A 27,541-nucleotide genomic window follows, 5' to 3' on the forward strand; every position below is an offset into this window, starting at 1 on the left:
AGATTTTAGGTATTGCTTTTAGGATGGCGTTTGTTTGCTGCTCGCGCTTTTCAGACTGCAGGTCTGCACCAAAGCAGCGTCGAGGGCGCCCTCTAATGAGGAAACAGCGAAACACATGTATTGAGTTCTGATAAAAACAAAAGCAGTTCAGTGGTTGTAAATTAGAAGTGGACCAAACATGTTTTAAATAAAAATATCCCCACCTCTTATAGCCTAGCATCTGATACTGAATAACAAAAGCAAATATATATTCGAGCATTATGAATGTGACAAATACAATCTCAAAACATAAAGTCGCAGAGAAAGTGTGTTAACATTACATCAAAACATTTGTTTATATTTTCCAAAACAACTCACCACAGAGGTTTGCAATCAAAAAATATCAATCTGTAAACATTTCTCATATTTTAACTGAGGAAAATTAACATGCTTTAGGGATGTGACCAAAAAGTTTGCAGGTTTACAGTAGATCACACACTTTGCATGTTCACTGTTTTCATGACAAGGCTGACATTTGCATGGAATTGATCATGTTTCCATAAGAAATCCTTCGGCAACTGATTGAACGAGTTCTAAAATGTGTCCATGGGGTCTTTTAAACTGGCAAGATTACATCTTATTTTAAAAAGAAACTAGGAATAGTGAGTGCACAGATGAGAACACGCCACTACACAACAAGAATTATGATCATTTCTAAAGACGCTGATACAAAAGATCTGGAAGACATTTTTATTTCAGTGTATGAAATGTGACTATAACGATGACACTGATGCATGACTGAAGCAACATAAAAATATCACTGCCCATTACAGTGACATCACTCTACAGACATGAGCTATGAAACACTGAATGTGATGCTCGCAGAACTTTTTCTTGCTGTACTCTGGCATGTTGTTTTTTTAAACTTTATAATAAACTTAAGTATCTTTATATATTAAAAATCAGTGTAGGGAAGTTTCAGTTCTTTGTTCCGATTCCTCTTCAGTATCTTGGCTTTTCATTGGCTGGTCTTTTGAATTAGCAGGCGATCTTAATACTAAAGTGGACAGGCGCTGAACAACAAGATCCGCTGTTGTCTTCAGACTGTGCTGTTGGTGGGTGAAGAGAATGTTGACAGAATTATAATTCTCATTTACTGGGCCTCATGCTCTTCAAAAACCCATAAGTCATAGTCATCTACACAACAAACTAAATGTGAGAGATTGCTGACATTATATTAAAATGTATTCAAGCAAAACCCAAATGCTTTAAAGGGTCACGAAACACCAAAACACATTTTTTTTGAGCTGTTAACAGTCATATAGATATGTCCCACACTGCTAAAAACACTATTAGGACACATAGTTTTAGCTAAGTGAAAATTGATTGTTTTTACTTTATTTTGCTCAAATTTGTTCTTTCTGGTTTGAAAAGCAATTTTGAAGCAACGTCACAGCGATTAGATCCTTTTGTAAATTTCAGCGTGGAGATTGGATGTCTGTATCGGCGGGTACAACGTGACGTCTGAGTTTTGAGCATTAGTTCATGAGAACGGCTTGGGAAGTTTGCACTTGAGGTGCAACTTCATTACTATGCATGATAAAGCTTTCAAGACTGTTTTTACCTGTTACAGTGTTCAGAGAGACGCCAGGTTATTCGGAGACATTGGTTGTAAGTGTTGCATTTATAAACATCGCATGTTTCGCATGCCGATCGCATATGTGGATTACAGTGGTCTGCTAACATGCGGCAAAAATATGCTTATAAGGAATTTTCTTTACCAGAGACAAATTTTGTGAAAGGATAGTCTATACACACAAGGCTGTTCGACGCTATTATCTGCACCTATAGTGTCTCTCCACCTACTGAGAAATGCAGAAGTTTTTCCCCATACATCATGCGGTATCAAAAATTGCATTAAACTAGACTCTTCCAGCAGTTCCTCGCATCTAATATCTCATTTGTCACGGGGGCATACATCAAATGTTCCTGAATAAAAATGAAAGTGCCAAAATGCAGTTAAAGTTGACAAAATAAGAATGAAACACCCAAAACTACATAAAATTCTAGAGGAAATGTGAATAGCGTGGTGGCACAATGACGTTAATCAATCTTGGTGCTATAAAATGTAAAATGGGATCATGAAAGGAACATTCAAAAAGTAACTCATGTAAACACCTTCATCATATTATTAGGTGCGTCCCAAATTGCATACTTATGCACTATTCTAAGCGATTTTGTATCAAAAATAGAGTAAGTAGTGCGTTCACACTGAAAACTCTCAAAATAATAAATGCACTTTAAATACCCGGATGATGCACTTATTCAACCGCTAAAATGAAGTGTGGAATGATGGTTATACTCACTTTGGTACTTTGTTCATTTATCTAGCTAATTTTGAAACCGGCAAACGTTATCTGGGAAATGGGTTGAGTAGTATGTCCGAATTCAAAAAATTCAAAAATCAGTATGCGAGAAGTACCTTGATGACTTACTCTTTCTGACGAGCTTCTAAAGTGTGCATCCCATGCACACTGCACTATCCCATGATGCCCCGCGAGAGAATTCATAAATGGGAGTGTAGCGACGCAACTGACGCAGGTAGGTCACCTGACCATGACAAAATGGCGGATGTAGTACATCCGAATTCCTTTCATACTTTTCACATTCATACTGTATAGAACGTACTTTTCTAACAGCCGAGTAGTACGTTTAAATTCAAATGCAGTACCTAATGAGTAGTAGGCGGTTTCGGACGCAGCCTTAGTGTTCCATTTGGGAGACACAACATACATATACTATAGAATACTGTTGAGTGTGTAAGTGCATAAGTACTTAGTGCATGAGTGCATATTGTATAGTGTGCTATTTGGGACGTCTTATTCAGATTAAGGCAAATATTTTGATTACTGATGTCCATGTAAACGTAGACACTATGTACCCTGCGTCTTTGTTTGTGTTACACATGCTGATTTTCACAGCGGCATGAACTAAAACTCCCCTTTTAATGCAAACCCTTCCCTCATTCGCCACTCAACACTCCCACCTATTTATGACCCTTTAAAATGAACATATGGAAAACCGATCAGTTTAATCTAAGTTTATCTAACTGATACAAAGGGCTTAATTTAGGCTTGACACAGACTTCCTGACAAACTTTTAAAGGATGTAGATGTAGGATCCAGAAACCTTTCATATCTGATTACATACATTTCCATATGTCTTTGTAAGAAACAATACATTTAGCAGTTTGGAACAACATGAGGCTTAGCAATTGAAAGCAAAATAATTTTAGGACCAAACTTGGCCGTTAGTAAACACTGAAATATGACTAATAAATCCGCCCACCTGTAGTATATGCAGGCCTTTTAACGTAAGAACAGCTAGTTCCTTCAGTCCGTCTCCTGTCAGGTCGAGATAAATCAGTGACAGCAGGGGACTTTTAAAGCTCCGTCTCCACAGCGGCTGTAACTTTTCTTCAAAAGTTTCGGATGTTTGGTCAAATTTGTAGCAGAGCAGATCCTGGATTTCACAAATCATACACATCAGTGTAAATGTTGGTGAGCTGCTAATATTTCTGTTTACTATTTGTTCTAAATTCTTTCAATGCTGCACACGTTTTTAATCAAGGTACCTGTCCATACGTTCCCAGCAGCAACTCATGCTGTCCATCAAAGTCCAGATCAACAACAAGGGCACATAGAACTGCATCACACTGGTCACTTTCTGCCAAACACAGCTGTCTGCTCAGTCCATACTGCTCTACATCCCTGAACACAAACATTTATTACACAGTCCACCAGACACATGGCACAGAACAACACACTGAACTGAGTTTTAACCTGTAAACAACAGCCATTTCTATCGCACTGGTGACCAGCAGATTAAATGTAACCCTTTGATTACCTGTGGGACAAAAAGACAGATAAAGAGAGGTTAATGATGAACGCCTCGTGGCTAATGATTTTAACCTCAAATAAAAAATATGTAAATTCAACATTATAATTAAAATATTAGAAATGCTGAAAACTGCATGGTTGCAACAAAAACATTCAAACAAGTTTTTAACTGCTTAAGCACATTTTCAAAACGGTTTCCCCTTTTTTTTATAACTCTACACACAATTCTCAGAACTGCACACACTGAATGCAAAATGCCTCACATCTGCTTCAAAATGTAACACTGCATTCAAAATGCCCTAAACACATGCCAGAATGAAGCATCAAATGGCAAACACTTGCTTCATAAAATAACACTTTTGAATAGAGCACGCCAACACTTTCATAGGCTTTTATATACAATTCAATACCATGTTCTACAGTAACAGTAATCGGCCAAGAGGGGGAACAGGTACACTGTAAACACCAATCACATGTAGAAACAGAAAAAAAAATCATGATGGGCCAATCGTGATGAGTTTCATTTTTAGGGAAAAGTGTCCTTTGACTGGAGAGGCATCATGCGGGCATAGGGTTGGCCATCATGCACTTTACAGAACCAGGCTGAGAAGAATTCCTCTATTCTTTTCTAGCAATTTAGGATTTAGAAAAGGTGAATATGCAGGTACAAAACTACAAATTGCAGACCAGTTGTTTTTTTTTTTTTTGGCCCAGAACAGCCCGGTGTCCTGTCACCTTTGACCTATTTATAGGCCTATACTACAGTAAAGCAGTGACTGGTTAGTGATCAGTAAAGAAATTAGCCTTTCTACATTTAGGGAGTGTGTGACATGCTAAATAAGTATAACATTTTGACTGGTTGTGTTTGGAAAAAGAAAGCAAGTAACTTCTTGTCAGACTGTAGCGTTTCATGTAGAGGTGTGTAGTGTTTAAGTGTTTTATGCAATTAAAAACTAAGTTTGAGGCTGAGGAACAGCTTATGTATTTGGAAATTTGCTGTGTAGTTTTGCATTTTGAGAGTGTGACAAGAAAAGATTGTAAGCAATTGGAAAAAAACAGTAAACATTTATATAACATTAACGTCACATTTAAAGGGATAGTCCACACAAAAAATGAAAGTTTCCTTCCTCACTATTTTCTCTTATTCAAGTGGTTCGAAACTTTTATGAAATGTTTTCTGCTGAACACTAAACAAGTTATTCTGAAAAATGTTGGTGAAAAGCAGCCATTGACAAACAAATAAAAGGTTTTGAAGTCAATGGATATTATCTTTCCTAACATTCTTCACTATATCTTCCTTTGTGTTTAACAGAAAAAATTAAATCAAAGAGGTTGGAAACAAGTGGAGGACTTGTAAGTGATGACAGAATTTTCATTTTAGGGTGAACTGTCTCTTTAACACTGGATAAAGTTATGCTGAAAAATCTATCATAGTAATAAAAAAGTGAGTAAAGTAAAATAAAGTAAATAAGTAAAAATATGCAACCAAGAAAAAGCAATCATTTTTAAGAAGTCAAAAAGCTGCTTTACTTCTAATATAATAAATGTCTGTAAATCAATGAATCACTGAGAACTATTTAACCAGTGTGTATAAATTTGTAGACAATGTAATTCGATGATAGTGTAATTAAATTGAAGGATTTATCGTTGATTGGTCTATTTAGACAATCTCTATAAAATTATCCTGTAAATGCATAAAACAAATTATACACACACTTTATTTTTAGTATTTGCGATTATAGCTTTAGCCTTTAATATATTATCCTTTTAATAACATCTGCAATGGGCTAGTAAACGCTTTTGTTGCAATTACCCTCCATGTTCTGACTGCTTTCAAACAGTCAATGATTTCTTGAGTTGATTTAAAGCAGGGGTGTCAAACTGGAGGGCCACTACCCTACACAGTTTAGTTCCAACACACTTACCTTTAGGTTTCAAACAAGCCTGAAGGACTCAATTAGTTTGATCAGGTGTGTTTATTTAGGGTTGTAACTAAACAGTGCAGAGCTGCAATCTTAGACAAAGGGCTCTATTTTTATGATCTATGCGCAAAGTGCAAAGCGCAGGGCGAAAACGCATGAAGGGCGTGTCCAGGGCCGGAGTGGGACTCCTTTTTAGCCCTGAAGTTTGAAGCCTTAGACCGGCCCACCTCAGTTCACGACTGATTATATTAAAATAACGTTTTATAATAAATACATTTTATAATAAATAAAATTGATTTCTGATCAATTTATGTCAGATTTATTAATGTAGTGAATCAACTGATTTTCATTGAGCAGGTGTAATATTCATTAATAATAATTCGAATTCTTATATTCACTAATGTGCCGCTGTTTGGGGTCGAATTATAGTTACATTATCATTAACCTGCAGGCTGCATTTTTCTTAGGGGCTGCGGGAAAATAAATCAAAAGGGCGGAGCTGCGGCAAAATAATGAATAAAAAAAATGAGACCATGGTCAAAAAAATAAATAAATGAAAAAAGTGTGACTGCTGAGAGTGCAAGCAGCTAGGCACACTGGCCCTCGCGGCCAAAAAACGGACCGGCCCACCGGGAATTCTCCCAGTCCTCCCGATTAGCCAATCCGGGCCTGGGCGTGTCAGAATCCACTTTTACTATTTTAAGGATGGAAAAGTCTGCTTTGCGCCATGGCGCGTGGTCTAAAAGGGTTGAGCTTATTTTCTTTATAAGTTATAGGTGTGAGAATGAGAGATGAGCCACCTCCTTATTTACATTTACTTTCACTCTCGTGGATAAGGAAACCTTGTACGCACAGACATCCATTAGCCTATACATAATTAATTTAGTTTATTAAGCACAAAGATTTTTTTAAAAACTATTTCTAAATTCAGTTTTAATTTTCAGCAAACGAATAAATGAACAATAATAATGAAGTGTGGTCAAAAACCTGAGTTAAAACCAAATACACATGCTGTGCCCCATATGGTCTGAAGCCTGACAAGTGGGCAAATCTAAGCTTGTTTTTAATAAAACAAATATAAATATGGATATAATAAATAATACTGCTAATAATGATAACATTAAACAAAGGCAAATTGTCATTAATAAACTGAAAAAGCCCCAGAGATGAAGAAGGCTTGAAAGTAGGGTTTTTATATTTGTGTAAGCTAGAAAATAATATTTTGTTATATTTTAATCCTTTATATTTATATTGTATATATCCTGATTACATATCCTTAATATTTTAATTATTTTTCATGATTTAATTCTTTTCTAAATGCTAAACTAACTCGCTCTGTGCTGGACAATAGACCGGCTTTGTTCTGGTCTATAAAAAAAGTCTATTAAAGTTTCTCAAAATAGCAACGCTCCAGCAATGCGCCTCACCACACCTCCTGTTTTAGACCAGAACGTTTATGAGCGCACATATGAGCACAAATGCATTTGCTATTTAAGCAGCGTGGCACAAAACGTCAAAACTACTCTTGCGGCAAGCTAAATCTAGCAAAGAACAATTGTGTCCACCTTGCGCCATGTGTATGATAGAACCCAAAGTCTTTGACACTCTTCTTGTTTTAAGGCAATTTCAGATTGTGATGATTTGAGTAGTATTACACTCACTCTTTGTGTCCGTGTTCTGCTGATGCTGCTTTAGAGGAAACAATAAAACAGTGGAGATGGGGCTGTCATGCTGCACACGCCAGTTCTGGAGAATCTCTAGGAAGGAAAATGTGCAACAAACAAACAAACAGAATGTGTATTTAGCTAAATCACTATTTTTTTAAAGGGACAGTTTAACAAAACTGATATTCTGGTATTATTCACTCACCCTTCACTTAACACAAACATGTTTGGTTTTTTTTGAGAAGATATTCTGAAGAAATCTGAAGACCTGTGACCACTGACTTCCATTGGATTTTTTTTCTTTAAATATTTTTGCTGCTTGTTCAAACTTCTAATTTAAAATGAGGTAAATCAACACAATTCTTGTTTTTTTTTTGGGAGACAACTTAATTGTTTTATGTTCAATCCACTTAATATAACTTAATATAAAAGTTTACTTAATATATTTGTGTTCGGACCCAGCATTTTTATAGTAGACTATAAAAATCGATGGACTCAAAAAAATGCAGGGTTCCACACAAGTCCTTCATCTTGTCCCAACACAAATATATTAATTTAATGCAACAAATATAAGTGGATTGAATATACAACATTCATTCATTCATTTTCTTGTCGGCTTAGTCCCTTTATTAATCCGGGGTCACCACAGGGGAGTGAACCGCCAACTTATCCAGCAAGATTTTACGCAGCGGATGCCCTTCCAGCTGCAACCCATCTTTGGGAAACATCCACACACACTCATACACTACGGACAATTTAGCCTACCCCTTTCACCTGTACAGCGTGTCTTTGGACTGTGGGGGAAACCAGAGCACCTGGAGGAAACCCACGCGAACGCAAGGAGAACATGCAAACTCCACACAGAAACGCCAGCTGAGCCAGCGACCTTCTTGCTGTGAGGCGACAGCACTACCTACTGCGCCACTCCTTCGCCCCTGAATATACAACAATTACTATAAAATCTCAAGAATTCTGCTGTTTCAGCTCATTTTAAATACATAGTTTAAACAAGCAGCAAGCAAAGTTAAGTTTTGAGCTTTCTTTAAAATAACTTCTTTTAGGTTTAGCAGAAAAAAAGAAAGTCAAAGGTTTGGAATCGCTTGAGGTTGATTACATAGTAAAAACTTTTCATTTTGGGGTAAACTATCCCTTTAATGTGATAAAAGCATGAATGTGTGAATCACAGTATGAGTGGATTTTCTCACCAGGTCCCTTTTGGTTGACGACAGAAAGTCCCACACAACCGCTCTGACATCCAAACGCAGTGAGGCGCCGATTTTGATCAAGACTCAAGACATCTAACCATAACACACTGTGATGCACAGAAAGTACACAGTAATTACCATCTAACATAATGATACACTCATCATATAAGCCTGTTCATCTGAAAAAAAGAAAGACTCACTTGCTCGGCAGGTCCTGCAGTTCAGGAAAGAGTCTTTCTACAGGCTGCTCCTCAAACTGGTGCAAAGAGGCATTCTACTGATCAGACACAGAGGACGAAAGTTTAGACTATTTAGTATGAAAGTGTTGGAATACATATTTATAAAAAGTTCAATTTAGGTTCCAATAAAAAGTTTATAGCTAAAAGCTTAGGTACATTGTGTTTTACATTGAAACTAATGTAAAAAAAATGAGTCTGGCAGCCTGAGACACCTTTTTTCTTTACCATTGGGGCAGGGTCCCAAAGTATCAGGGTGGGTGGAACAAGTCTAAACAAGACTTTGAACAATCCCATTCATTTAAATGCTTTCTTAAAGTTGTGTGTGTGTGTGTATATATATATATATATATATATATATATATATATTTTATAGGGCAACAATGCTTTGTTAGATTTCTAGTAGACTTGAAGATCCGTTTCACTGCAACACAACCCGCACTTTCTCAATAAAAGAATCCTTTTTGAAGACAAGGTTCTCCTGGTTTTGGCCTTTAAGTTTCTTACAAAATTATGAGAGACAAATAAACATTCTGAATACATGTATCTGCCTGCCTGACCTCTTTGTAAAGATGTATGCGCTGATCGTGTCCACTGAGGAGAAAGACTGTCTCACTGGATCCATCGGCACAGTGCACTCTGCAGATTAAAACATGTACTTCTGAACACTAAAACTATTTGTTTGAAAAGATATAAATATTGCGGGGAACTTTTGTCAAACATTCAACAGCAAAATGACCCACTCACTCGGTGTGATAAAGCTGGAAAGGAGTGAACTGGAGCTCCAGGTTCAGACAGCTTTCTGTCAACAGAATGAAGATTATTCAGTTAGGACCGGTTTAATATTATGTTAGATCCTTATATTTACAGAGTCTATCAATGTGTCAACATTGAACTATCATATAGTATGGTGTAAGATTTTAAAATATGATAACCTTTTATGGTATTGTAATTACAGCTCTAAAATATACTCTTTTTAAATGTCTGGGCAAAACAAGTACATTTTTTTCTGCTTTGAACACAATGGCTGCGTCTGAAATCCCATACTTCCATTCCATACAGTACATTAAAATTAGTATGTGAGCCGAGTAGAATGTCTGAATTTATAGAATTCGAAAAATAGTATGAGACAAGTACCCAGATGACTTACTACTTCCAGCGAGATTCTGAGGTGTGCATCTGATGGATGCTACACTATCCCAAGATGCACAGTTGCATAATTTTTGATTGGGAGTGAAGCAGATATGTCATGTGATGATGACAAAATTACATGTTTAGTACGTCTGATCTCTTTATTTACACTAAGTAAAAAAAGACATATACCGTAGGAATGGTTGACAGGAAATTTTGGCAGTTTTAAAACCTTGACTTCTCCAATCCGCGGTATAACTTGAAAATGGTTATCGTCCCATGCCTACTCAGCATATAGCATGATTTGAGTCATTTGTGATATTATCACCAGCGTGTAGATCTATAACCAAAAAAATTCAACTGAACAAAATGACAAACTCACGTGCAATAGACTCCAGGTTAAACTCTGACCCTGGCTCATAATCACAGTAAATGTTAAGGAAAGGAGTTGCTTTGTCCCCAGAGTCCTGAGAGGAAAGAGATCAATGAGATATGTGATTTAAACATTTACAGGATATTTTTCATATTGATAGTTTGTCAAAATGATAAAACATTTCATTCAAGTGTTTAATCGTCTGCTGCAGCGCTTAATAATGTTAGATAGCTAAGATAGTCAATCAGATCAGAGAAGGCAGGGCTTTAATACTGAATTCAATACAGAATTACAGCAGGACACTTTAGATTATAAAAGTCTAAGAATCTGAGGTAAAAAGTCATCAAATGTTTAAAATTTTACAATGTTTCATTATAAAAAAAAAAGCAATATGATCAACAGGAATATAATGTGATGCTAATTTCTGGGCATTTTAGTCAAAATTATGCTGTTTTGGATTTACAATATTGAAAAAAATGATTTATATGATTTATGTGGAGCTTAATGTGCATTGTTACTATGCTATGAACACATTCACTCTTAACCATATACAAATATTACTTATACATTGATACATTGATAAGAAAAACAATGTTAATGTTAAATCTTATTCAATCTGTAAATTTAAATAATACCCCAATGGATATGTTCCATCTAAAATTGCAGTAACCAGCTATTTACACATCTCAGTCAATCAGTTACTGATGATGAAGCACACCTTAATAAAGGTTATTCCTACGACCAGTCCTCTTTTAGGGGCTGATTTGTTGAAGGCGTCAATGGACACGATTTCTGCATCAACTTTATTGCAAGAGAAGAGAAATATTATTTCGTTGCACAGCTAAAACAGAAGGTTTTGGACGCGCACGAACAGTCTGTCACCTGGTATATAAGTGAACTGAATCTCTTTGGCCACAGGTCTGATCTTCTTCTGTAGGTCTTGGTATCTAAAACACACTACTTTCCCCTTCAGAGTGGCTGCCAGCAACTCCTGCTCGCCTGCCTGGCATAGTCCGTAGATGTTACTCTGCGAAGGAAACCGACTAAAACTATCTTCCACAAAGGGACACAAGCCTTTTATGTCGGGTAACATATTACAGAAAAATACAGTAATCCATTAAACAAAACAGCTAGAGTTTACTGTCAGGCGAGTGATGAAAAGAACAACATCCGGGTATGGGCGTGATTGTGATCAAAACTGACCAATCAAATAGGATTTTCAAACCGATTGACAAATCAGAGATATCCCAATGTGGCTGCCGTCATCAACTGTCGCCAACGATGAAATAAAAGTAGTCAAGCATTTCCGCAGTAATTTGTTTCAGGTACATTGGCAGGTGGCCTTATTACTTTAGATATTTAGGATTCATTAAACTAAAAGAAGTGAGCTGCTAACTCTATTGTGTGTGCAATGTTTGCGATGATATTTTCGTTTTTATTAACAAGAACCAGCATGTATTCTTATACAACAAAATCACTTTACATTTCTTAACACGAATAGAATAAACATTATGCACATAATTATCAAAATTACATATACATATATTGCACACATTGTTCCTATTTTAGTTATTAACAAGGGTTATTAACAGTGGCGTAGCGGGCGGGCCCCGCGTGATTAGGGGGCCCCGCGTCGTCGCGATTTTCAATAATTAGAAATCCGGCAACCGCAATAATCAAACTCTTGGGAAAACCTGTGATCGGAACCAAAGTTCACAGGTCTGTGTTCTCTGAACACCTCTCAAGCGGTGGACTACTTAATTCTGATTGCTTGCTGCCAATGTTGCCAACTTAGCGACTTTGTCACTAGATTTAGCGACTTTTCAGACCCTCTTAGGGACAAATCTAGCGACTTTTTTTGTGTTATTGGAGATTTTTTTAGACTGTCATTTGTCCATACTGTACCGTCCCTACTCTTCTGAACGAGCTGCGTGTGATGCCGCCGGCCCCTCCCCCGCCTCACAGCACTGACAGGCGGCCCAGTCAGTCCTCTACAGCAGCCTCTCCCACCTGCAGCCCGAGAGCAGATGCGTACCGACGACAAATGATTTAGCACAGGCAGTGTGAAGGTATTTACCTTGTACAGTCAAACCGATCTACTTCTCCTTTATTTTAACAATTTATTTGGACCGTTTATTCTTTTCTTGTTTACAATCACAGATATTTTAGTGACTTTAGTTTCTGAACTTGTCTGAGTTTATTCCATATGAGAGATTACTGCACATTCACTAACGTTACACATCTATAATGACATACTGTATTCAACAGCAATACATTTAGTTAAAAACATGCTTATATAAAGTGTAGTGCAATTATAAATACCCCTTTATTAACCATAGGCTGTTAAACAAATGGTAGAACGTGATGACGTCAGTGGTATGCAAATTGACGTATGACGTTACCCCCCCCCCCCCCCCACTACATCAGGGGGCCTGTCAGCGATCCCTGCAGGGGGGCCTCCGCATTTTGCGCTACGCCACTGGTTATTAAATGTACTTTTACTACAGAATATACCACATATATACAAACATTTTATGCAAAAATGTTAAAGGAGGAGCATATATTAACTGTTTTAAGAAATCACTTTTATATACATTTGAATCTCTTTCTAGCACCATGAAGAGAGGTTTGCTTTTGGCAAACTGGAATTTATTTATGTGAAATTTACACAATAAAAATACTATATATATATATATATAGTTGAAGTCAGAATTATTAGTCCCCTTTGAATTTTTTTCTTCTTTTTTAAATATTTTCAAATGGGTTTTTAACAGCAAGGAAATTTACAGTATGTCTGATAATATTTTTTCTTCTGGAGAAAGTCTTATTTGTTTTATTTCGGATAGAATAAAAGCAGTTTTAAATTTTTTAAACATCATTTAAGGGACAAAATTATTGGCCCCTTTACGCAATTTTTTTCTTGATAATCTACAGAATAAACCATCGTTATACAATAACTTGCCTAATTACCCTAACCTGGCTAGTTAACCTAATTAACCTAGTTAAGCCTTTAAATGTCACTTTAAGCTGTATAAAAGTGTCTTGAAAATGATCTAATACAATATTATTTACTGTAATAATGACAAAAATAAAATAAATCTGTTTTTAGAAATGAGTTATTAAAACTATTATGTTTAGAAATGTGCAAAAAAAATCTTGTCTCCGTTAAACAGAAAATGGGGAAAAATTAAATGGTTTAATAATTCAGGAGGGCTAATAATTCTGACTTCAACTATATATATATATATATATATATATATATATATATATATATATATATATATATATATATATATATATATATATATATATATATATATATATATATATATATATAACTTTAACTTTTTTTCCTCACCACCACACTGGTCATTTTCACAAGACAAAATTTTTTTGTTGGAAACTGTTCTTTATATACTGAAATTTGACTTTTGCATGCTAAAAGTACTTGAGTAAAAGACGTTTTACTTGATTTGGGTCATTAAAAAACCCGACTACCAGAAATATGATATAGGTAGCCTATATCTGCTGTATTCAACCTAAAACCTACAGTAGGTTGATATAAAACTAAAACAATACCCATTTTTGTCTTAGGACATTTTATTAAGCAAATTTATTTGTTTTGAATGACCATAAATTCATGACATGTTAAATATATAGTAAATCTGCTGGTTTTAAACATACAGAATAATGATAAATACAGTTATGTAACAACTATAACATTACAGTTATATTTTAGGACATATTAACTACACCAAATGTTGACTAATGAAGGTACATTTCTAACAACTATTTATTTGTTAGACTACTGTATTGTCAAACCATGTAGCAAACAAATGCATTCAACAGACTTTTATGACATTGCTGTAGAAAACAAATAAAACACGAGACGGGTGTTTGGAAAGAGTATAGTTTATTTTGTTTGACCTGCAAACTTATCTAAACAAGATAAACTTTCAGAAAACAGCCCGGAAACATTATAATACGCACGCTCGTTAATATAACCCGTGGTTGTCTTCAACGGTTGTCCTTCTTTGCTCAACAACTCAGCTGAAAAACAAAGGAAAACATTACAACAGTCAGACAAAGAGCAAAGAGCATAGCATCACCAAGAGGCGACACTCTAGTGCAGTTTGGGAAATAGACACTAGATGGCGCGGCGGCAATTTTATTGACACTATCAACACTTTTGATAGTAAGTGTTGTATTGTCGTCTCTCAGGTTGTATCTCAGCTTTAATGCGCTTTTGAATAAATTAATTAAAAACAAAGCAGCTGCTTCCCATCGCGACTGCAATGAGATTCAATGGACGGCCGATCGCTTTCACTTCAAAATGGCGGATTGCGAGGCTGTTGCAATGGAATGTTCTATTGAGTGTCGCCTCTTGGTCATTCTAAGCTCTTTGCATAAAGTTAAATCATAACAGTCACCATGGTTTCTATTTCAAACTATAGTAAACTAAAGTTTGAATAGTTTAAAATAGACAATGAGTGGGCCTCGCTGCTCCCACCCACCATAACCTTCGCAGCGAGGTCCCATCACCGGCCTCCCGTGTTTCCCTGAGGGTCTTCAGGGCTTGTTTGTTCCCTGCCTTGGGCTCAAAAGCGCCTCGCCCCAGAGAGTGCACGAGAAAACCGGGCGCCAGGCCGTGCCAGTGTTCACTGGATGTTGCTCAACGGCACATTTCGAGCAAAAAACACGTAATGTTCTTCGCGATGTTGCGTTTATGTAGGCAAACCGCAAGGAACTACAGCAAAGACGGCCCTGAGTGAAGCTTCACAAAGCGGACTTCGTGAGATTGGCGTGGCTCCACTCGTACTGTCAGTATTAAACTCACCTTGGTCAAGTACAAACAGCAACACCGAGGGAACTGACAATGCTGAGAGAGAACCGACAAGCTTTATATGAATGCAGATGCAAATTTTTACAGGACACGTCACTGCTGTGAGTCTTCAGCGCTCACCTAATTGGAGCACACAGACTCGGGAATCTGCGTCATGGCGAATTGCGGTCTGCTGTGGACAAAAACATATTAATTATATTACATATATATTTTTACATTTTTGTTGCTGTGTAATATTCTGGGATGCAGTAGAATGTGGAGACAGATGAATATAATTGGGTATATGCCGAGCTAGTGTTGCTCCCATACTTATAAACTTCGGGTGACCTGTTATAGTGAGTTTTTTTTTTTATTTTTATACAGTGCCTTTTACAGCATCTATGTTGTAATGTAATTAAAATACATGCAGTTAAATAAACTTTGGCATTCATTTAGTTGTTCAAGTGTAAAACGATTATAAAGACATGGCGAGGAAAATGTAATTTAATGCAGTGCTTCTTGTACAACCTGAGACCCACTTTATATCGGATATTACTCAGCTAATGGAGACCTTTAATCGCGCAGATTTTTCATAAAGTTCACCGGAAGCGCTTAACCCAGATTACTGGCAAATTAAAAGTCCTATTATCATACTTCGGCATGTAGTGTTGGACAGTATCGTCGCTACAAGTAGTGACGCTAACGTTACTAGCTTAACTACATTTCTCAGTACCGTGGCTGTAGCGTCTCTACTTTCTAAATCAAATAGCTTTTCAGTAGCGAAGCGATTTTATTAGTCAAGTAGTGCAGTAGTGTCCACACAAGCTACATTTACCGATCGTGGATCAATAAGTGACGGCACCGACATTCGCTGAGCTGTGAGGCCGGTGTCTAGCAATGGAAGTAAATCCATATGATAGAGAGAAGAATTTCTTCTTCTTCCTGTTTTACGGTGTTCGACAACAAACTTTTTGGTGCGTTACAGCCACCTCTGGTAAAACTTGCTAAATGGAAAGATGACTGAGGGAGAGGAGTTATTTCTGAAGCAGGATTCCTTGTGACCATACCTCGAGAAGTACATGTTAAGATGCAATAATTTAATTTCTGATGCTTTCCCCCCCAAAAAATACTTTAGTAAGTATAACACTATATATATATATATATATATATATATATATATATATATATATATATATATATATTTTTTTTTTTTTTTTTTTTAATCAAAAATATTTCCCTTTACTATAAATGACAATCAAAACATCATTGAGAGTTGTAAGCTAAAGGTAAATATACCAAAATATATTACATTAAAGTTGCCTCGGGTCATTTTCTTGTTTTTCATAATATTTAAAAATAAATAGAAAAAATCATTATAAATTGGATTAACTAATGCAGTGTATTTTCTGAAAAGTAAAACTTATTACAATCAAAACATGAATAATCACATTCATAACAGTGGAATCAATGCTGAATACACTAGTCAAAAAGTATCTGCCATTGCCTTTATTTGCTCATTGATGTCTACATTGTCTTTTTTCCATCGGGTGACAGTATGTACTTAAAAAAAAAAAGTACTGATTCTGATTCATTTAAAACATTCATTTTAGTTCTTTGTAGCTTAGCAATATAACAAACAAACAAAATGTTACATTAAATTAGAAAAGACAGTCTCTTAACCATACCCATCATTCTCCTTCTCTTCTCAGATGGGATTGTGGGCCAAATCAGTTTCCCAAGGGGCAGTTTTGTCCCGCGGGCGCTAGTTTGGGCATTTCTGAGCTAGAGTAATGATATTCATACTAAATATTTCAGTTAGACCCTACTTCAGTCTGAGAGAAAACAGCCATAAGTGAGCATTCTTTCAGTATAAAACCTATTTTGAGATAAAAAATAAATAAATAAATTTAATGTTCACAAAATGTCTCATACTGTCTAATCTGTATTTGTGAAACATTTTTTATTTGTATAATTTAAATCACTGTCTTTTTAGCTTTAAACATCAAGCATTAAAGCTATTGTATCTCCCTAGACTGTCCCCAATGACAAAATTCATTTAAAAGCTTGCCATATTAAAAAACTTATAATTTAAATTTTATCACAATTTCAAACTAATTTAATTTTTTAAAATCATTTCAAAGTTCGAAAAAATAGTTTTGTAAAGTTTGAGTCTAGATTTTCGGTAAAACATATTTTTGTTCAGTTTGTTTTAGGCCTGATAATTGGTTGCTGCTTGTTCTTTTATTAGTCTGTATTTATATGTCCCATTTAACAAGTCATTCATTCATTCATTTTCTTGTCGGCTTAGTCCCTTTATTATTCCGGGCTCGCCACAGCGGAATGAACCGCCAACTTCTCCAGCAAGTTTTTACGCAGCGGATGCCCTTCCAGCCGCAACCCATCTCTGGGAACAATTTAACTCTTTAAAGTCTGTTTACAAAAATAAAAATAAAAAATTATAAAATCCAACCTGGTGTTTCATAATTTTTTATTATTACATTTTAATGAATGTTACAACTGTCTCTATGGGTTGTTGCAATGGTATGGGGCCAGTTTACGTCCTTGGGGCTAGTTTCAATTAAGCATATATTATAATATTTACAAATATTATAGTAATATGGATGTCCAATAGATGCGAGTTTATTATATTAAAACTTTGAGTTTCCACACACACACACACAATAAAAAAATGTGTCTGAGAAACTGAAGAAAATGCAAAGTGTTACAACTGTCCCCTCTCCCATAAAGAGCCTCCAACAGGGGGCGCAAATACATTCATGAACCTGCTTTTGAAAATCTCCAGTTTGAAGAAAAATGTGCCTATACATTCAGCGTTGTTTTTGTTGGCAGCCTCACATATACAAAAATAGTCAAATAGTTAATTTTGTAAATAAAATAAATAAATAAAAAGTTAAAGTATGCATAACTTTCTATTAAAGTATTACTTTTAATTAATAAATGAGCAGTATAGGATCTGATAAATCTATATAATATTTGGTTTTCATAATGTAAATTAATGGAAAGATAGGCTACTGAATTACATGATAAAAAATACACTTATTCTCACATAAATGTTTAGACAGGATTTTTTTAAATGCAATATTTGGACACATTCATGGAAATGGCAAAAACATTCAATTTATTTTAATGAATGAAATTATAATTATTATTTAATAAATAAATAAATCATATTAATGGTTTTAATTATTAAAATTAATTCAATGCCACAAGAACAAGATGTGTTACATTTCACAGTGTTCTGAAAGAGAAAAAAGTAGGCCTACATGAAAATAAATGTTTTCAGAGCATTACACGTTTTCAGTGCTTTTATGTGTGATTGATCTAAAAGATGTACATATAATTTGAAGCCATTTACAAAATGAGAAAAGTTTGCACTGAGTTTACTTTTTCTTATGTATATAATATTTTCCTAATAAGATAAACAAATTAAAAATATGTGGTCCTTTAAGTTCTCATTATCAGAATAAAACAGTACATCAAATAAACAAATTTATATCTTATACTCCTTTTTTGTTAGTAAACAATTCCAAATATTTCCAAAATACTCTTGAGTAAATGAAAAAAAAAAAGATGCAAAATTGTTTCTCTTTCTTGACCACAAATTGAGATAAAATGGACAGAATCTCCACTAGAGGGCCGGACAAGTTGTCAATCGGTTATTGGGGCTCTTTTCAGCATACAGCCCCACTGACATTAAAACCCTTATAATCTATGATTTAAAGTCTGTCCCGGATAGCACAAAATGTCTTTATCAGCAAAAAACTGCCTCATCACGGCTTTTTGTAGAAAAAAACTTTAAGATACTGACTTATAATCGTCTCACCATTAAAAATATGTTAGAAATTGATTTAGGTCGTGTGTGAGGTATTAAATGGCTCAGAAAAAGAGGCCGACTTTAAAGTTATTGATGAATTTGTTGGCTGGATAAGCAGAATTTATTAATTTTTTAACATATGCATCTTTAACTCGCATTGTTGAGAGTGTGCGCGCGCGTGTGTGCGTGTGTCCGGCGTGTGCGTTTCTTCAGGGATTAGAATTGTGTGAGTGATTGGTGCTGACAGCGGTCTGTGTATTACTGGCTGGCCTGCAGATTAAGCCGCTCCTTTTTAGACTGCCTAATCTGGATTAACTGATGCAGTGTGCCTGCAATGATGCGGCCCACTACCCCTCTCTCTCCCTCCATCCCTCTCTCTCTTTCTCTCTATCTATCTGTCACCTCACTCGCCCTCCTTCACCCCAATCCATCTTCACATTTTTCTTTCCGTTAACTTTATTTGCGCTGGAACATTTTGTTTGTTTCGTCTATCTAACTACCTGCTCAGATTAAATATTTTAGGCAGTGTCAGTGTTTTTACTGTGTATCTCTGTGCTAATGTGTTCTGGTGTGTGCGCGCGCGCTCCCGCGGATTAGAGTTTAGTCCACTTCCATAATTGCTCTTGTGCCTGCGTAGCTGGTTGTTGCCAGATGGACGGACTGGTTCCCCCCACCCCCCGCTGCACCACCCTCCATAAAACTTCAGCTTCTGCAAGCACACATGCCCCATCCAGAACACATACAAACATCCTATAGTGACACACAACAACAACATCATTTTACTGCATTTACATAAAAACAATAACAACAACAACTGGTAAAACAAAAAACTGGCATCGTTTATGTTTTGATAATCTGAGCAAAGTATTAAAACGCTTCAGTAACTTCAGTATTAGTTTGTCACATAAATAAACAGATAAACATTTTTAAACATGTTGATATTCGTCTATCCTATTGTTGTTAATTCTGTGTTCGTAAGTAAAAAAATAAGTGATACAAATGAAGTGTGAGTGGTACAAATGAATGATTTAAATATACTGTTAATAAAACCAGCTTTATTGTATGAAAATATAAATAGCATACTTGTTTTTGTATAAATAGTGTCCATTTCACTCTCTTCTTGTTTAAATCATCATTTAAAAACATATTTGGCTATATTGTTTTTTTTTTTTTTGTAAATAGACAAGGTAAGTTTAACTTGATTTTTTTTGTTCAAATAGATCGTATTATGTCTTTCTTTTCTTTTTCAATCTTTCATAACCTGTTTTAACAAATTTTAATCTGTTTTAATCACTTTTATTATTTGTTTTTACTTTCTTATGCTTTCTCTATTATTCCTGTTTATGTAAAGCACTTTAAAGTGCCACTGTTTCAGAAATGCGCTATATAAACAAACTTGCCTTGCAATATCATTTATAGAATTATACTTATCTTCTTATACAAGAATAAAAAATTATTCATTTATTTGAGAAAAAAATAGATTGGTAACTGGAAACCTTTTTATTTCGGGAAGTAAATTATGATGCATTTCAGGCCCACTTATAAAGATATAATTTTAATTTCATAATTGCAGGGCTCAACATGATGTATTACAATAAACAAATTTCCCATATTAATTTGTGTTTGTATTTTCAAATTATAAACCATAACCTGGGAGAAAATGAACAGTTTTAATTTTTAAGAATCCATTCATATATTTTCTTTTCAGCTTAGTCCCTTTATTTATCAGAAGTTGCAACAGCGGAATGAACCAGCATCAACCGCATATGTTTTCGCAGAGTAATTTAGTTAAATGATTTCCGGCCAATTAAGTCTTTCAATTGAACTATAGCGCATGTGTTTGGACTGTGGGGGAAACACGGAAACCACGCGAACACGGGGAGAACATGCAAACTCCACCCAGAAATGCGTACTGGTCCAGCCTGGGCTCGAACAAGCAACCATCTTGCTGCGAAGCGACGATACTAACCACTGCACAATCGTGTCGCCCCATTTTAAAGAATGTGTAGTAAAATACTCTTAATTCAGAACAAGAAAGCGATGTGCCTCTCAAGATTAGTCTGTGCTGTATTTTCATCACATAATTATTTTCAAATGACTCACACCTTCCCTTAATATTTATTTGTCATCGGGTAGAGCAAACTGAATTTAAAGTAACAGCACTGACAAGTCACATTATTGCTCTTATTTTGCCATTAAATGGTCAGTCTCTTATTTTCACAAACGGTTTTATTTCAATGCAACTAAATAAATCAAGTATTTGTGCTATTTTAAGAGAACATACAGTAGTATTTAGGGGAAACTATATACGTTTTGTTGCCCTTTGCCTGTGGAGTTTGTTCAGTAAGGAGAGATGACATTTACCTCAGTCACAGCCAAATAACCCTGTCTGCACTCTGTCTGTTTTAAGCCAGCCTATCACATTCATTTCATCTTGAGTGCCAGTTGACGCCTTTCTCTCTCCCTTTCCCTTGCTCAGTCCTTAACTTGTTTACTCTCCCAACAAGTAATACTATCAAATATAACATAGCATACCAAGTTCTCTTTTTGCGGATTACATTATATCTCAAATTTCAGACAGCTCCATTCCAGCAAACGTGATCGAGATCCTCTCCTCCGTCAACATACTTGCGCTTTTCTTTTTCCCCCGTTTATGTGGCCAAGATGTTCTTCTTTTATAGTTGATGAAGAAAACAAGCTGAAGACATCTTGACCATTTATCCACACTTTCGACTTGTATTTTTCCCACTTTGAGTCCTTTAGTATTTTTATTTATTTTCTTCTTCACCATATTCTGTTTACACATGGTGTCTGGTACTCTCCTCGTATAGACTGATGATAAATCTCTCTTTCCTCGCTTTATCCAGGGTTAAGAGACTTTTCACAAAGCATATTATGATAATTCAGCAGTTTGTGTGTGTGTGTGTGCGGGATTCAATTCTAGGTAAAATAGTAAAGAGTAAAGATTTTTAAACATATTTCGGTATCAAATAAAAGATTGAAAACTATAATCAGGCATTCAATTTAATACACCTACAACTAAATGATGGCTGTAGATAAAATTATAATATCTAAATATTTAAAAGTGCAGAGCAACAAACAAAACACATCATTAAGGACAACTTATTTTGCTTCTTTCATCGTGGAAAACATTCGATTAACAAAAGCATATTCAGACCTTTATCGAGGTCCCTATAAGCCTATTGTAAACCATTTTGGAATTTATACAAATACGGATAAACTGCATAGCCAATAAACGAAAAAAGCAACATTAACGTTAATTTAAAAGTGAGAATGTTTAATAGAAAGTAAAAATTCTTTTCTAACAAAGTTTATTTACATAAGTGAACATTCAACAGAAAGTTTTTTTTTCTATTGCATTAAAGTCTCTTTACAAAATTGTAATGCTCTTCACACTTAGAAAGAGACTTATATGGTTTATATAGTTCTATAATTATGTATTATTATGTATAATTATGTATTTTTGATTTTCATTTTATGCCTTTATTGTGGCACATTTTTCTAATAGGCTAGTCAAAATCACAGCTCGTTTCAGCCATATATGTGAATGACTGTCTTCGACTGAGTCAATTTATTAATAGTGGGTTAATAAAACAGATAAATGCACAGCTAAAAAATAGCCCACTAAAAATAATCACTAGGAATTACCATAAGGGAATTTGCTTCTATAATTTAAATATATATGTGGTATTTTGAGGGATTTTTTAGTGGCATGTGGTAATTTTCAGCCATAAATCAATGGATTCGCCAAATTAAGTTATTTTCGATATCGCATTATTTATATACTTCGATTGGTTCCAAAATACGAACTTACAGTGTAAATCTACAGGATATTTTAAACAAAACATACAATTCAGTTAAAAATAGGTTAGTAATCCATCTCATAACCACTTGATTTTCTTGTAATATCATATTAATTTCTGTTTTTTTCCTTTATATTTTAAGCAAACAAAACATGGTTATTTCTTGAGATTGCCTCCCACGTGTTAAGCTACACGTCAACGTGCGTGTGTGTGTGTGTGTGTGTGTGTGTGTGTGAGAGAGAGAGAGAGAGAGAGAGAGAGAGAGAGAGAGAGAGAGAGAGAGAGAGAGAGAGAGAGAGAGAGAGATGTCTCTTGATTAGCTGCTCGGTCTCTTATTGCTCATAGTGTCCCGCTCCTGTCCGGTCTTACCCAAGGGACACGCGCCTTTACCAACGCCAAAACTCTGACCAAGAGCCAGCAACTTTTGTGCATATAGACATTTATTTGTTCTTTAACTCACATTAAGGGTCTATTATTGGATATTTAGAGCGATAGTAATGGTAGATTGGTAGTTAAACTTGGGCAAAAGTGTAAGCTTATTGAAGACAGCGAGTAGCGCGCGCGCGAGCATCTACAGGTGTTTGAGGAGCACAGACACGCGCCAGGCGCGAGCACAGACACGCGACCCCCGACCCGTAAAACAGCGTCGCAGAGAAAAAAGAGAGTGAGAGAGGGGTGAGAGAGGGAGGGAGAGAGAGAGATAGAGAGCAATAGAGAGAGTGTGCGAGAGACGCGGCCGTCCCAAGAATGATGTCCTACATAAAGCAGCCCCATTATGCTGTGAACGGGTTAACACTGTCCGCCTCAGGAATGGACCTGCTCCACACCGCCGTCGGCTACCCAGGTCAGTTCATTCTCATTAATCATTAATGGTGTTTCTGTTAGACGTTTTATAATTTTTTTTGTGTCCAATGAACTGAAAAGAGAGGGGTAAAGCACAACTCAAGTATAACCTCGTTTTCCTCTTTCATTTGATATAATAACCTATCCGCATTTCCAATCTACAATTTAAGAAACGTGCATTTACTAAGCGATAGCTTGACCACATTAATTGCACTTGCTCACGTATTAACAAACGCACTGCCCACGTTCAAACAGAAATAAATTACGTAAGCACGAGCATTAAGTTTGAAAATACAAGGTTTGAGAATTTTTCGTAGTGCAATTTTATTACATACATTAAAAAAGTTAGCCTTTCTTTTAGTTTTTTGCTTATTAGCTATACAAAATTACTTTTAGCCAGATATGAAGGCAGTTTCCAAATCTACAAAGTTGTTTTTCCCTATTGTTACAAGAAAATCTATCTATCTATCTATCTATCTATCTATCTATCTATCTATCTATCTATCTATCTATCTATCTATCTATCTATCTATCTATCTATCTATCTATCTATCTATCTATCAAACATTTTAATGACTTTAACAGGCTCTTATTAAAATGCTTAAAACTGATGCTGCACTCTACATGATGACAAGTGGGAAACCTCCTGAATTTGTTTTAAGCTGAGTGATTGTTCATATTTGTATGTATAGCCACTCCGAGGAAGCAGCGTCGAGAGCGCACCACCTTCACTCGCACCCAGCTGGACATTCTGGAAGCTTTGTTCACCAAAACACGCTATCCAGACATATTTATGAGAGAAGAGGTAGCTCTGAAAATCAACCTTCCCGAGTCCAGAGTTCAGGTGAGTCCTCTGATGCCTCTCACACATCCTTCTCAACACGTTCTCTTGTGTCTAGCAGAAACTCATGATGTCCATAAAGTTATGAATTTAATCTATCTATCTATCTATCTATCTATCTATCTATCTATCTATCTATCTATCTATCTATCTATCTATCTATCTATCTATCTATCTATCTATCTATCTATCTATCTATCTATCTATCTATCTATCTATCTATCATCCATCCATCCATCCATCCATCCATCCATCCATCCATCCATCCATCCATCCATCCATCCATCCATCCATCCATCCATCCATCCATCTAACACTTGGTTGCTGTAATTTAAATAATGTTGACTGTATACACATGCAACTAAGAATTCGAAAATAAGTGTGAATCTAATCTAATTTGTTAAATTGCACTTACTGAAAATGACAAAAACATTCACGATTAGTGTGACGATTAGGCCTGTTATTGGTTCAGATGACCACAGATTAGGCATGAGATGATAGTTTCTATAGTATATTCATTCCTTGATCTGCAATGAAATAAGCCAGCCATTTGGTTAAATTTCTTAATCAATTTTTAACACAAAAAAGTTTGTATTTTTATATTTTACCCAAATTTGTCTTAAAACAATCCATCAATAACATCAATAACTCCATTGTTGTTTCTTCAGGTGTGGTTTAAGAACCGCCGTGCTAAATGCCGCCAGCAGCAGCAGCAGACCAGCGGTCAGCCCAAGCCCCGTCCCCCCAAAAAGAAGTCCTCCCCTCCCCCTGATCTGACCTCTGACCCTGGCACTAGCTCCTCGGTGGTGGCTGCCCCGACCCCGACCGTGCCCCCTAGTGTGAGCGCAGGCACAGCACCAGTTTCTGTATGGAGTCCCACTTCTCTTTCCCCCCTCCCTGATCCACTGTGTGGTTCAGGCACCCCCTGCGTGCAGCGTCCTGCTCCATATCCCATGAGCTACGGTCAGCCCTCTTCCTACAGCCAGGGCTATGGCTCCTCTCCTTACTTCAGCGGATTGGATTGCAGCCCGTACCTTTCTCCCATGACCACCCAGCTGTCAGCAAGTGGAGGCGCCCTCTCCCCCCTCACCGTGCCCTCCATGGGCGGCTCGCTCAGCCAGTCGCCCTCTCTCTCCTCCCAGGGATACAGCACTGCATCGTTGGGCTTCAGTTCGGTAGACTGCCTTGACTACAAGGACCAGCAGGCCTGGAAGCTCAACTTCAGCACTGTGGACTGCCTCGACCACAAATTCCAGGTGCTGTAGAAGAGAAAGTGAGAGAGAGAGAGTGAAGCGCAAGAGGGAAGGAAAGATGCGTGAAGAAGAAATGATGCAGAACTATTGCCGGAGACATTGTGATGATGAACAGGACTGAATCAGCGTGATTCATGTGATCTCAGAGGTGAAAAAAGGAGCACCCATTTTGGAACAGGTGAAGACTGTTCCTCTGTAATCCAGATCTGCTCTGTGATTGGCTGAGATTGAAGGGACTCCTCAAGTCTACTGATCAGTCATCGTTATTAACCATTTACCTCACACATTCACACACCATTGACTACCTTTCACAATGCATACACACAAACACACATTGGTATTAATGGTTTATAAGGACATGCCATTGGCATTATGTATTTTATACAGTTAAAACCATTTTTATATGAGCCCACCCCTAAATCTGACCCTTACAGGAAATCTGTGGCACATTTGAAATGTCAATTTAAGCATTTTGAATTACAAGGACATAAGGAATGTCCTCATAAACCACAGCAATGTTGTAATTCCTAGGTCATACCCATGTCATTATACATTTCTGTCCTTGTAAACCACACAAACCAGTACACACAGAAACAAAGACATGCACATAACTGGAGGGGAATCTGTGTTTGTTTGTTTGTTTGTTTTTTGCAGACACAGTTAGCTTATTGTTGGACAAAGTTGTTATTTCTACTTTTTTCATGAGTTTGGTTTGGTTTGTCTGTACTGGGAGACATTAGGAGTTCTTGTGTCGTGCTTTTAGCTTGCTGTTATTTATGTATTGTTAAAATGATGTTAACTTATAACAAATAATGTTGTTTTCTGTTAGTTTGAGTTAATCGTTACTAATTAAACTTCATTTAATGGCATCGTATGCATGCTGTCGACATATGTTTTCTATTTGGGTGACCTTGTGTTGAAAAATGTTGGTGTTTACAAATGTCATTATGTTGCTTTGACTGAACACGTACAGAGGGGAGCTGAAGGTTTTCATTTTTAATTAGTATTACTATTCCATTAATTGTGGCTTTGTTTAACAACGTCTGTCTAACAAGAGTTGTCTGACTCGCTTCTTGTTGATTATGCAAGATAAAGTATCAATGTAATTAATAAAAAACATGGCTGGAAACCGCATAGCGAATGAATTGCTTGAGAAAATCTCTTAAAAAGGGTTGTACCATAAATAGTCTGTATCTGTTCCTCAAAGAGCAAGCATGGTAATAATTACCATGGTTACTTGACTACTGTTTACTTTCCTATATCTTTAGTTTAAAGGGATAGTTTGCCTAAATTGAAAATTTTACCACTATGTACTCTACCTGGGGTGTTTTCAAGTCTTTGAGTTTTTTTTTTATTCCGTTGATTGCAAAAATAGATGTTTTGAAGAAAGCTGAATTGACTTCCATAGTAAGAAAAACAAATACTATAAGTCAGGGGTGTCCAAACTCAGTCCTGGAGGGCAATTGTCCAGCTGAATTTAGCTCCAACACACCTGCCAGGAAGTTTCAAGTCAAAAGTAAGAGCTTGGTTCAGGTCTGATTAGGGTTGAAGTTAAACTCTCGAGGACACAGGCCCTCCAGGACCGAGTTTGGAAACCTCTGCTATAAGTCAACAGTTACAGGTTTACAACTTTCTTCAAATTACCTTTTTTTGTGTTCAACAGAATAAAAAATAACTTAAATGATGACAGAATTTTCAGTTTTGGGTAAACTAT

At 36.1% G+C, this 27,541-nt stretch overlaps 2 protein-coding genes across 2 annotated transcripts; one reads left to right on the plus strand and one right to left on the minus strand.

Moving 5' to 3' along the window:
* Positions 1–717: 717 nt before the first annotated feature.
* On the minus strand, positions 718–11,577 carry kptn (kaptin (actin binding protein)). Its single transcript, NM_001003642.2, is given in 12 exon segments — positions 718–1,088; positions 3,328–3,501; positions 3,614–3,749; positions 3,822–3,885; positions 7,462–7,557; positions 8,670–8,776; positions 8,870–8,943; positions 9,466–9,544; positions 9,653–9,707; positions 10,419–10,503; positions 11,128–11,210; positions 11,292–11,577. Coding segments are annotated over 12 exon segments (1,311 nt in total). The 5' UTR covers positions 11,503–11,577; the 3' UTR covers positions 718–941.
* Positions 11,578–23,227: 11,650 nt separating this feature from the next.
* Positions 23,228–26,956, plus strand: crx (cone-rod homeobox). The gene is given in 3 exon segments (NM_152940.1): positions 23,228–23,734; positions 24,426–24,577; positions 25,243–26,956. Coding segments are annotated over 3 exon segments (846 nt in total). The 5' UTR covers positions 23,228–23,637; the 3' UTR covers positions 25,840–26,956.
* Positions 26,957–27,541: the final 585 nt, after the last annotated feature.

Source organism: Danio rerio, chromosome 5 (assembly GCF_052040795.2).
Source record: "Danio rerio strain M-AB ecotype USA chromosome 5, GRCz13ab, whole genome shotgun sequence".
Taxonomy (NCBI): Eukaryota; Metazoa; Chordata; class Actinopteri; order Cypriniformes; family Danionidae; genus Danio; species Danio rerio.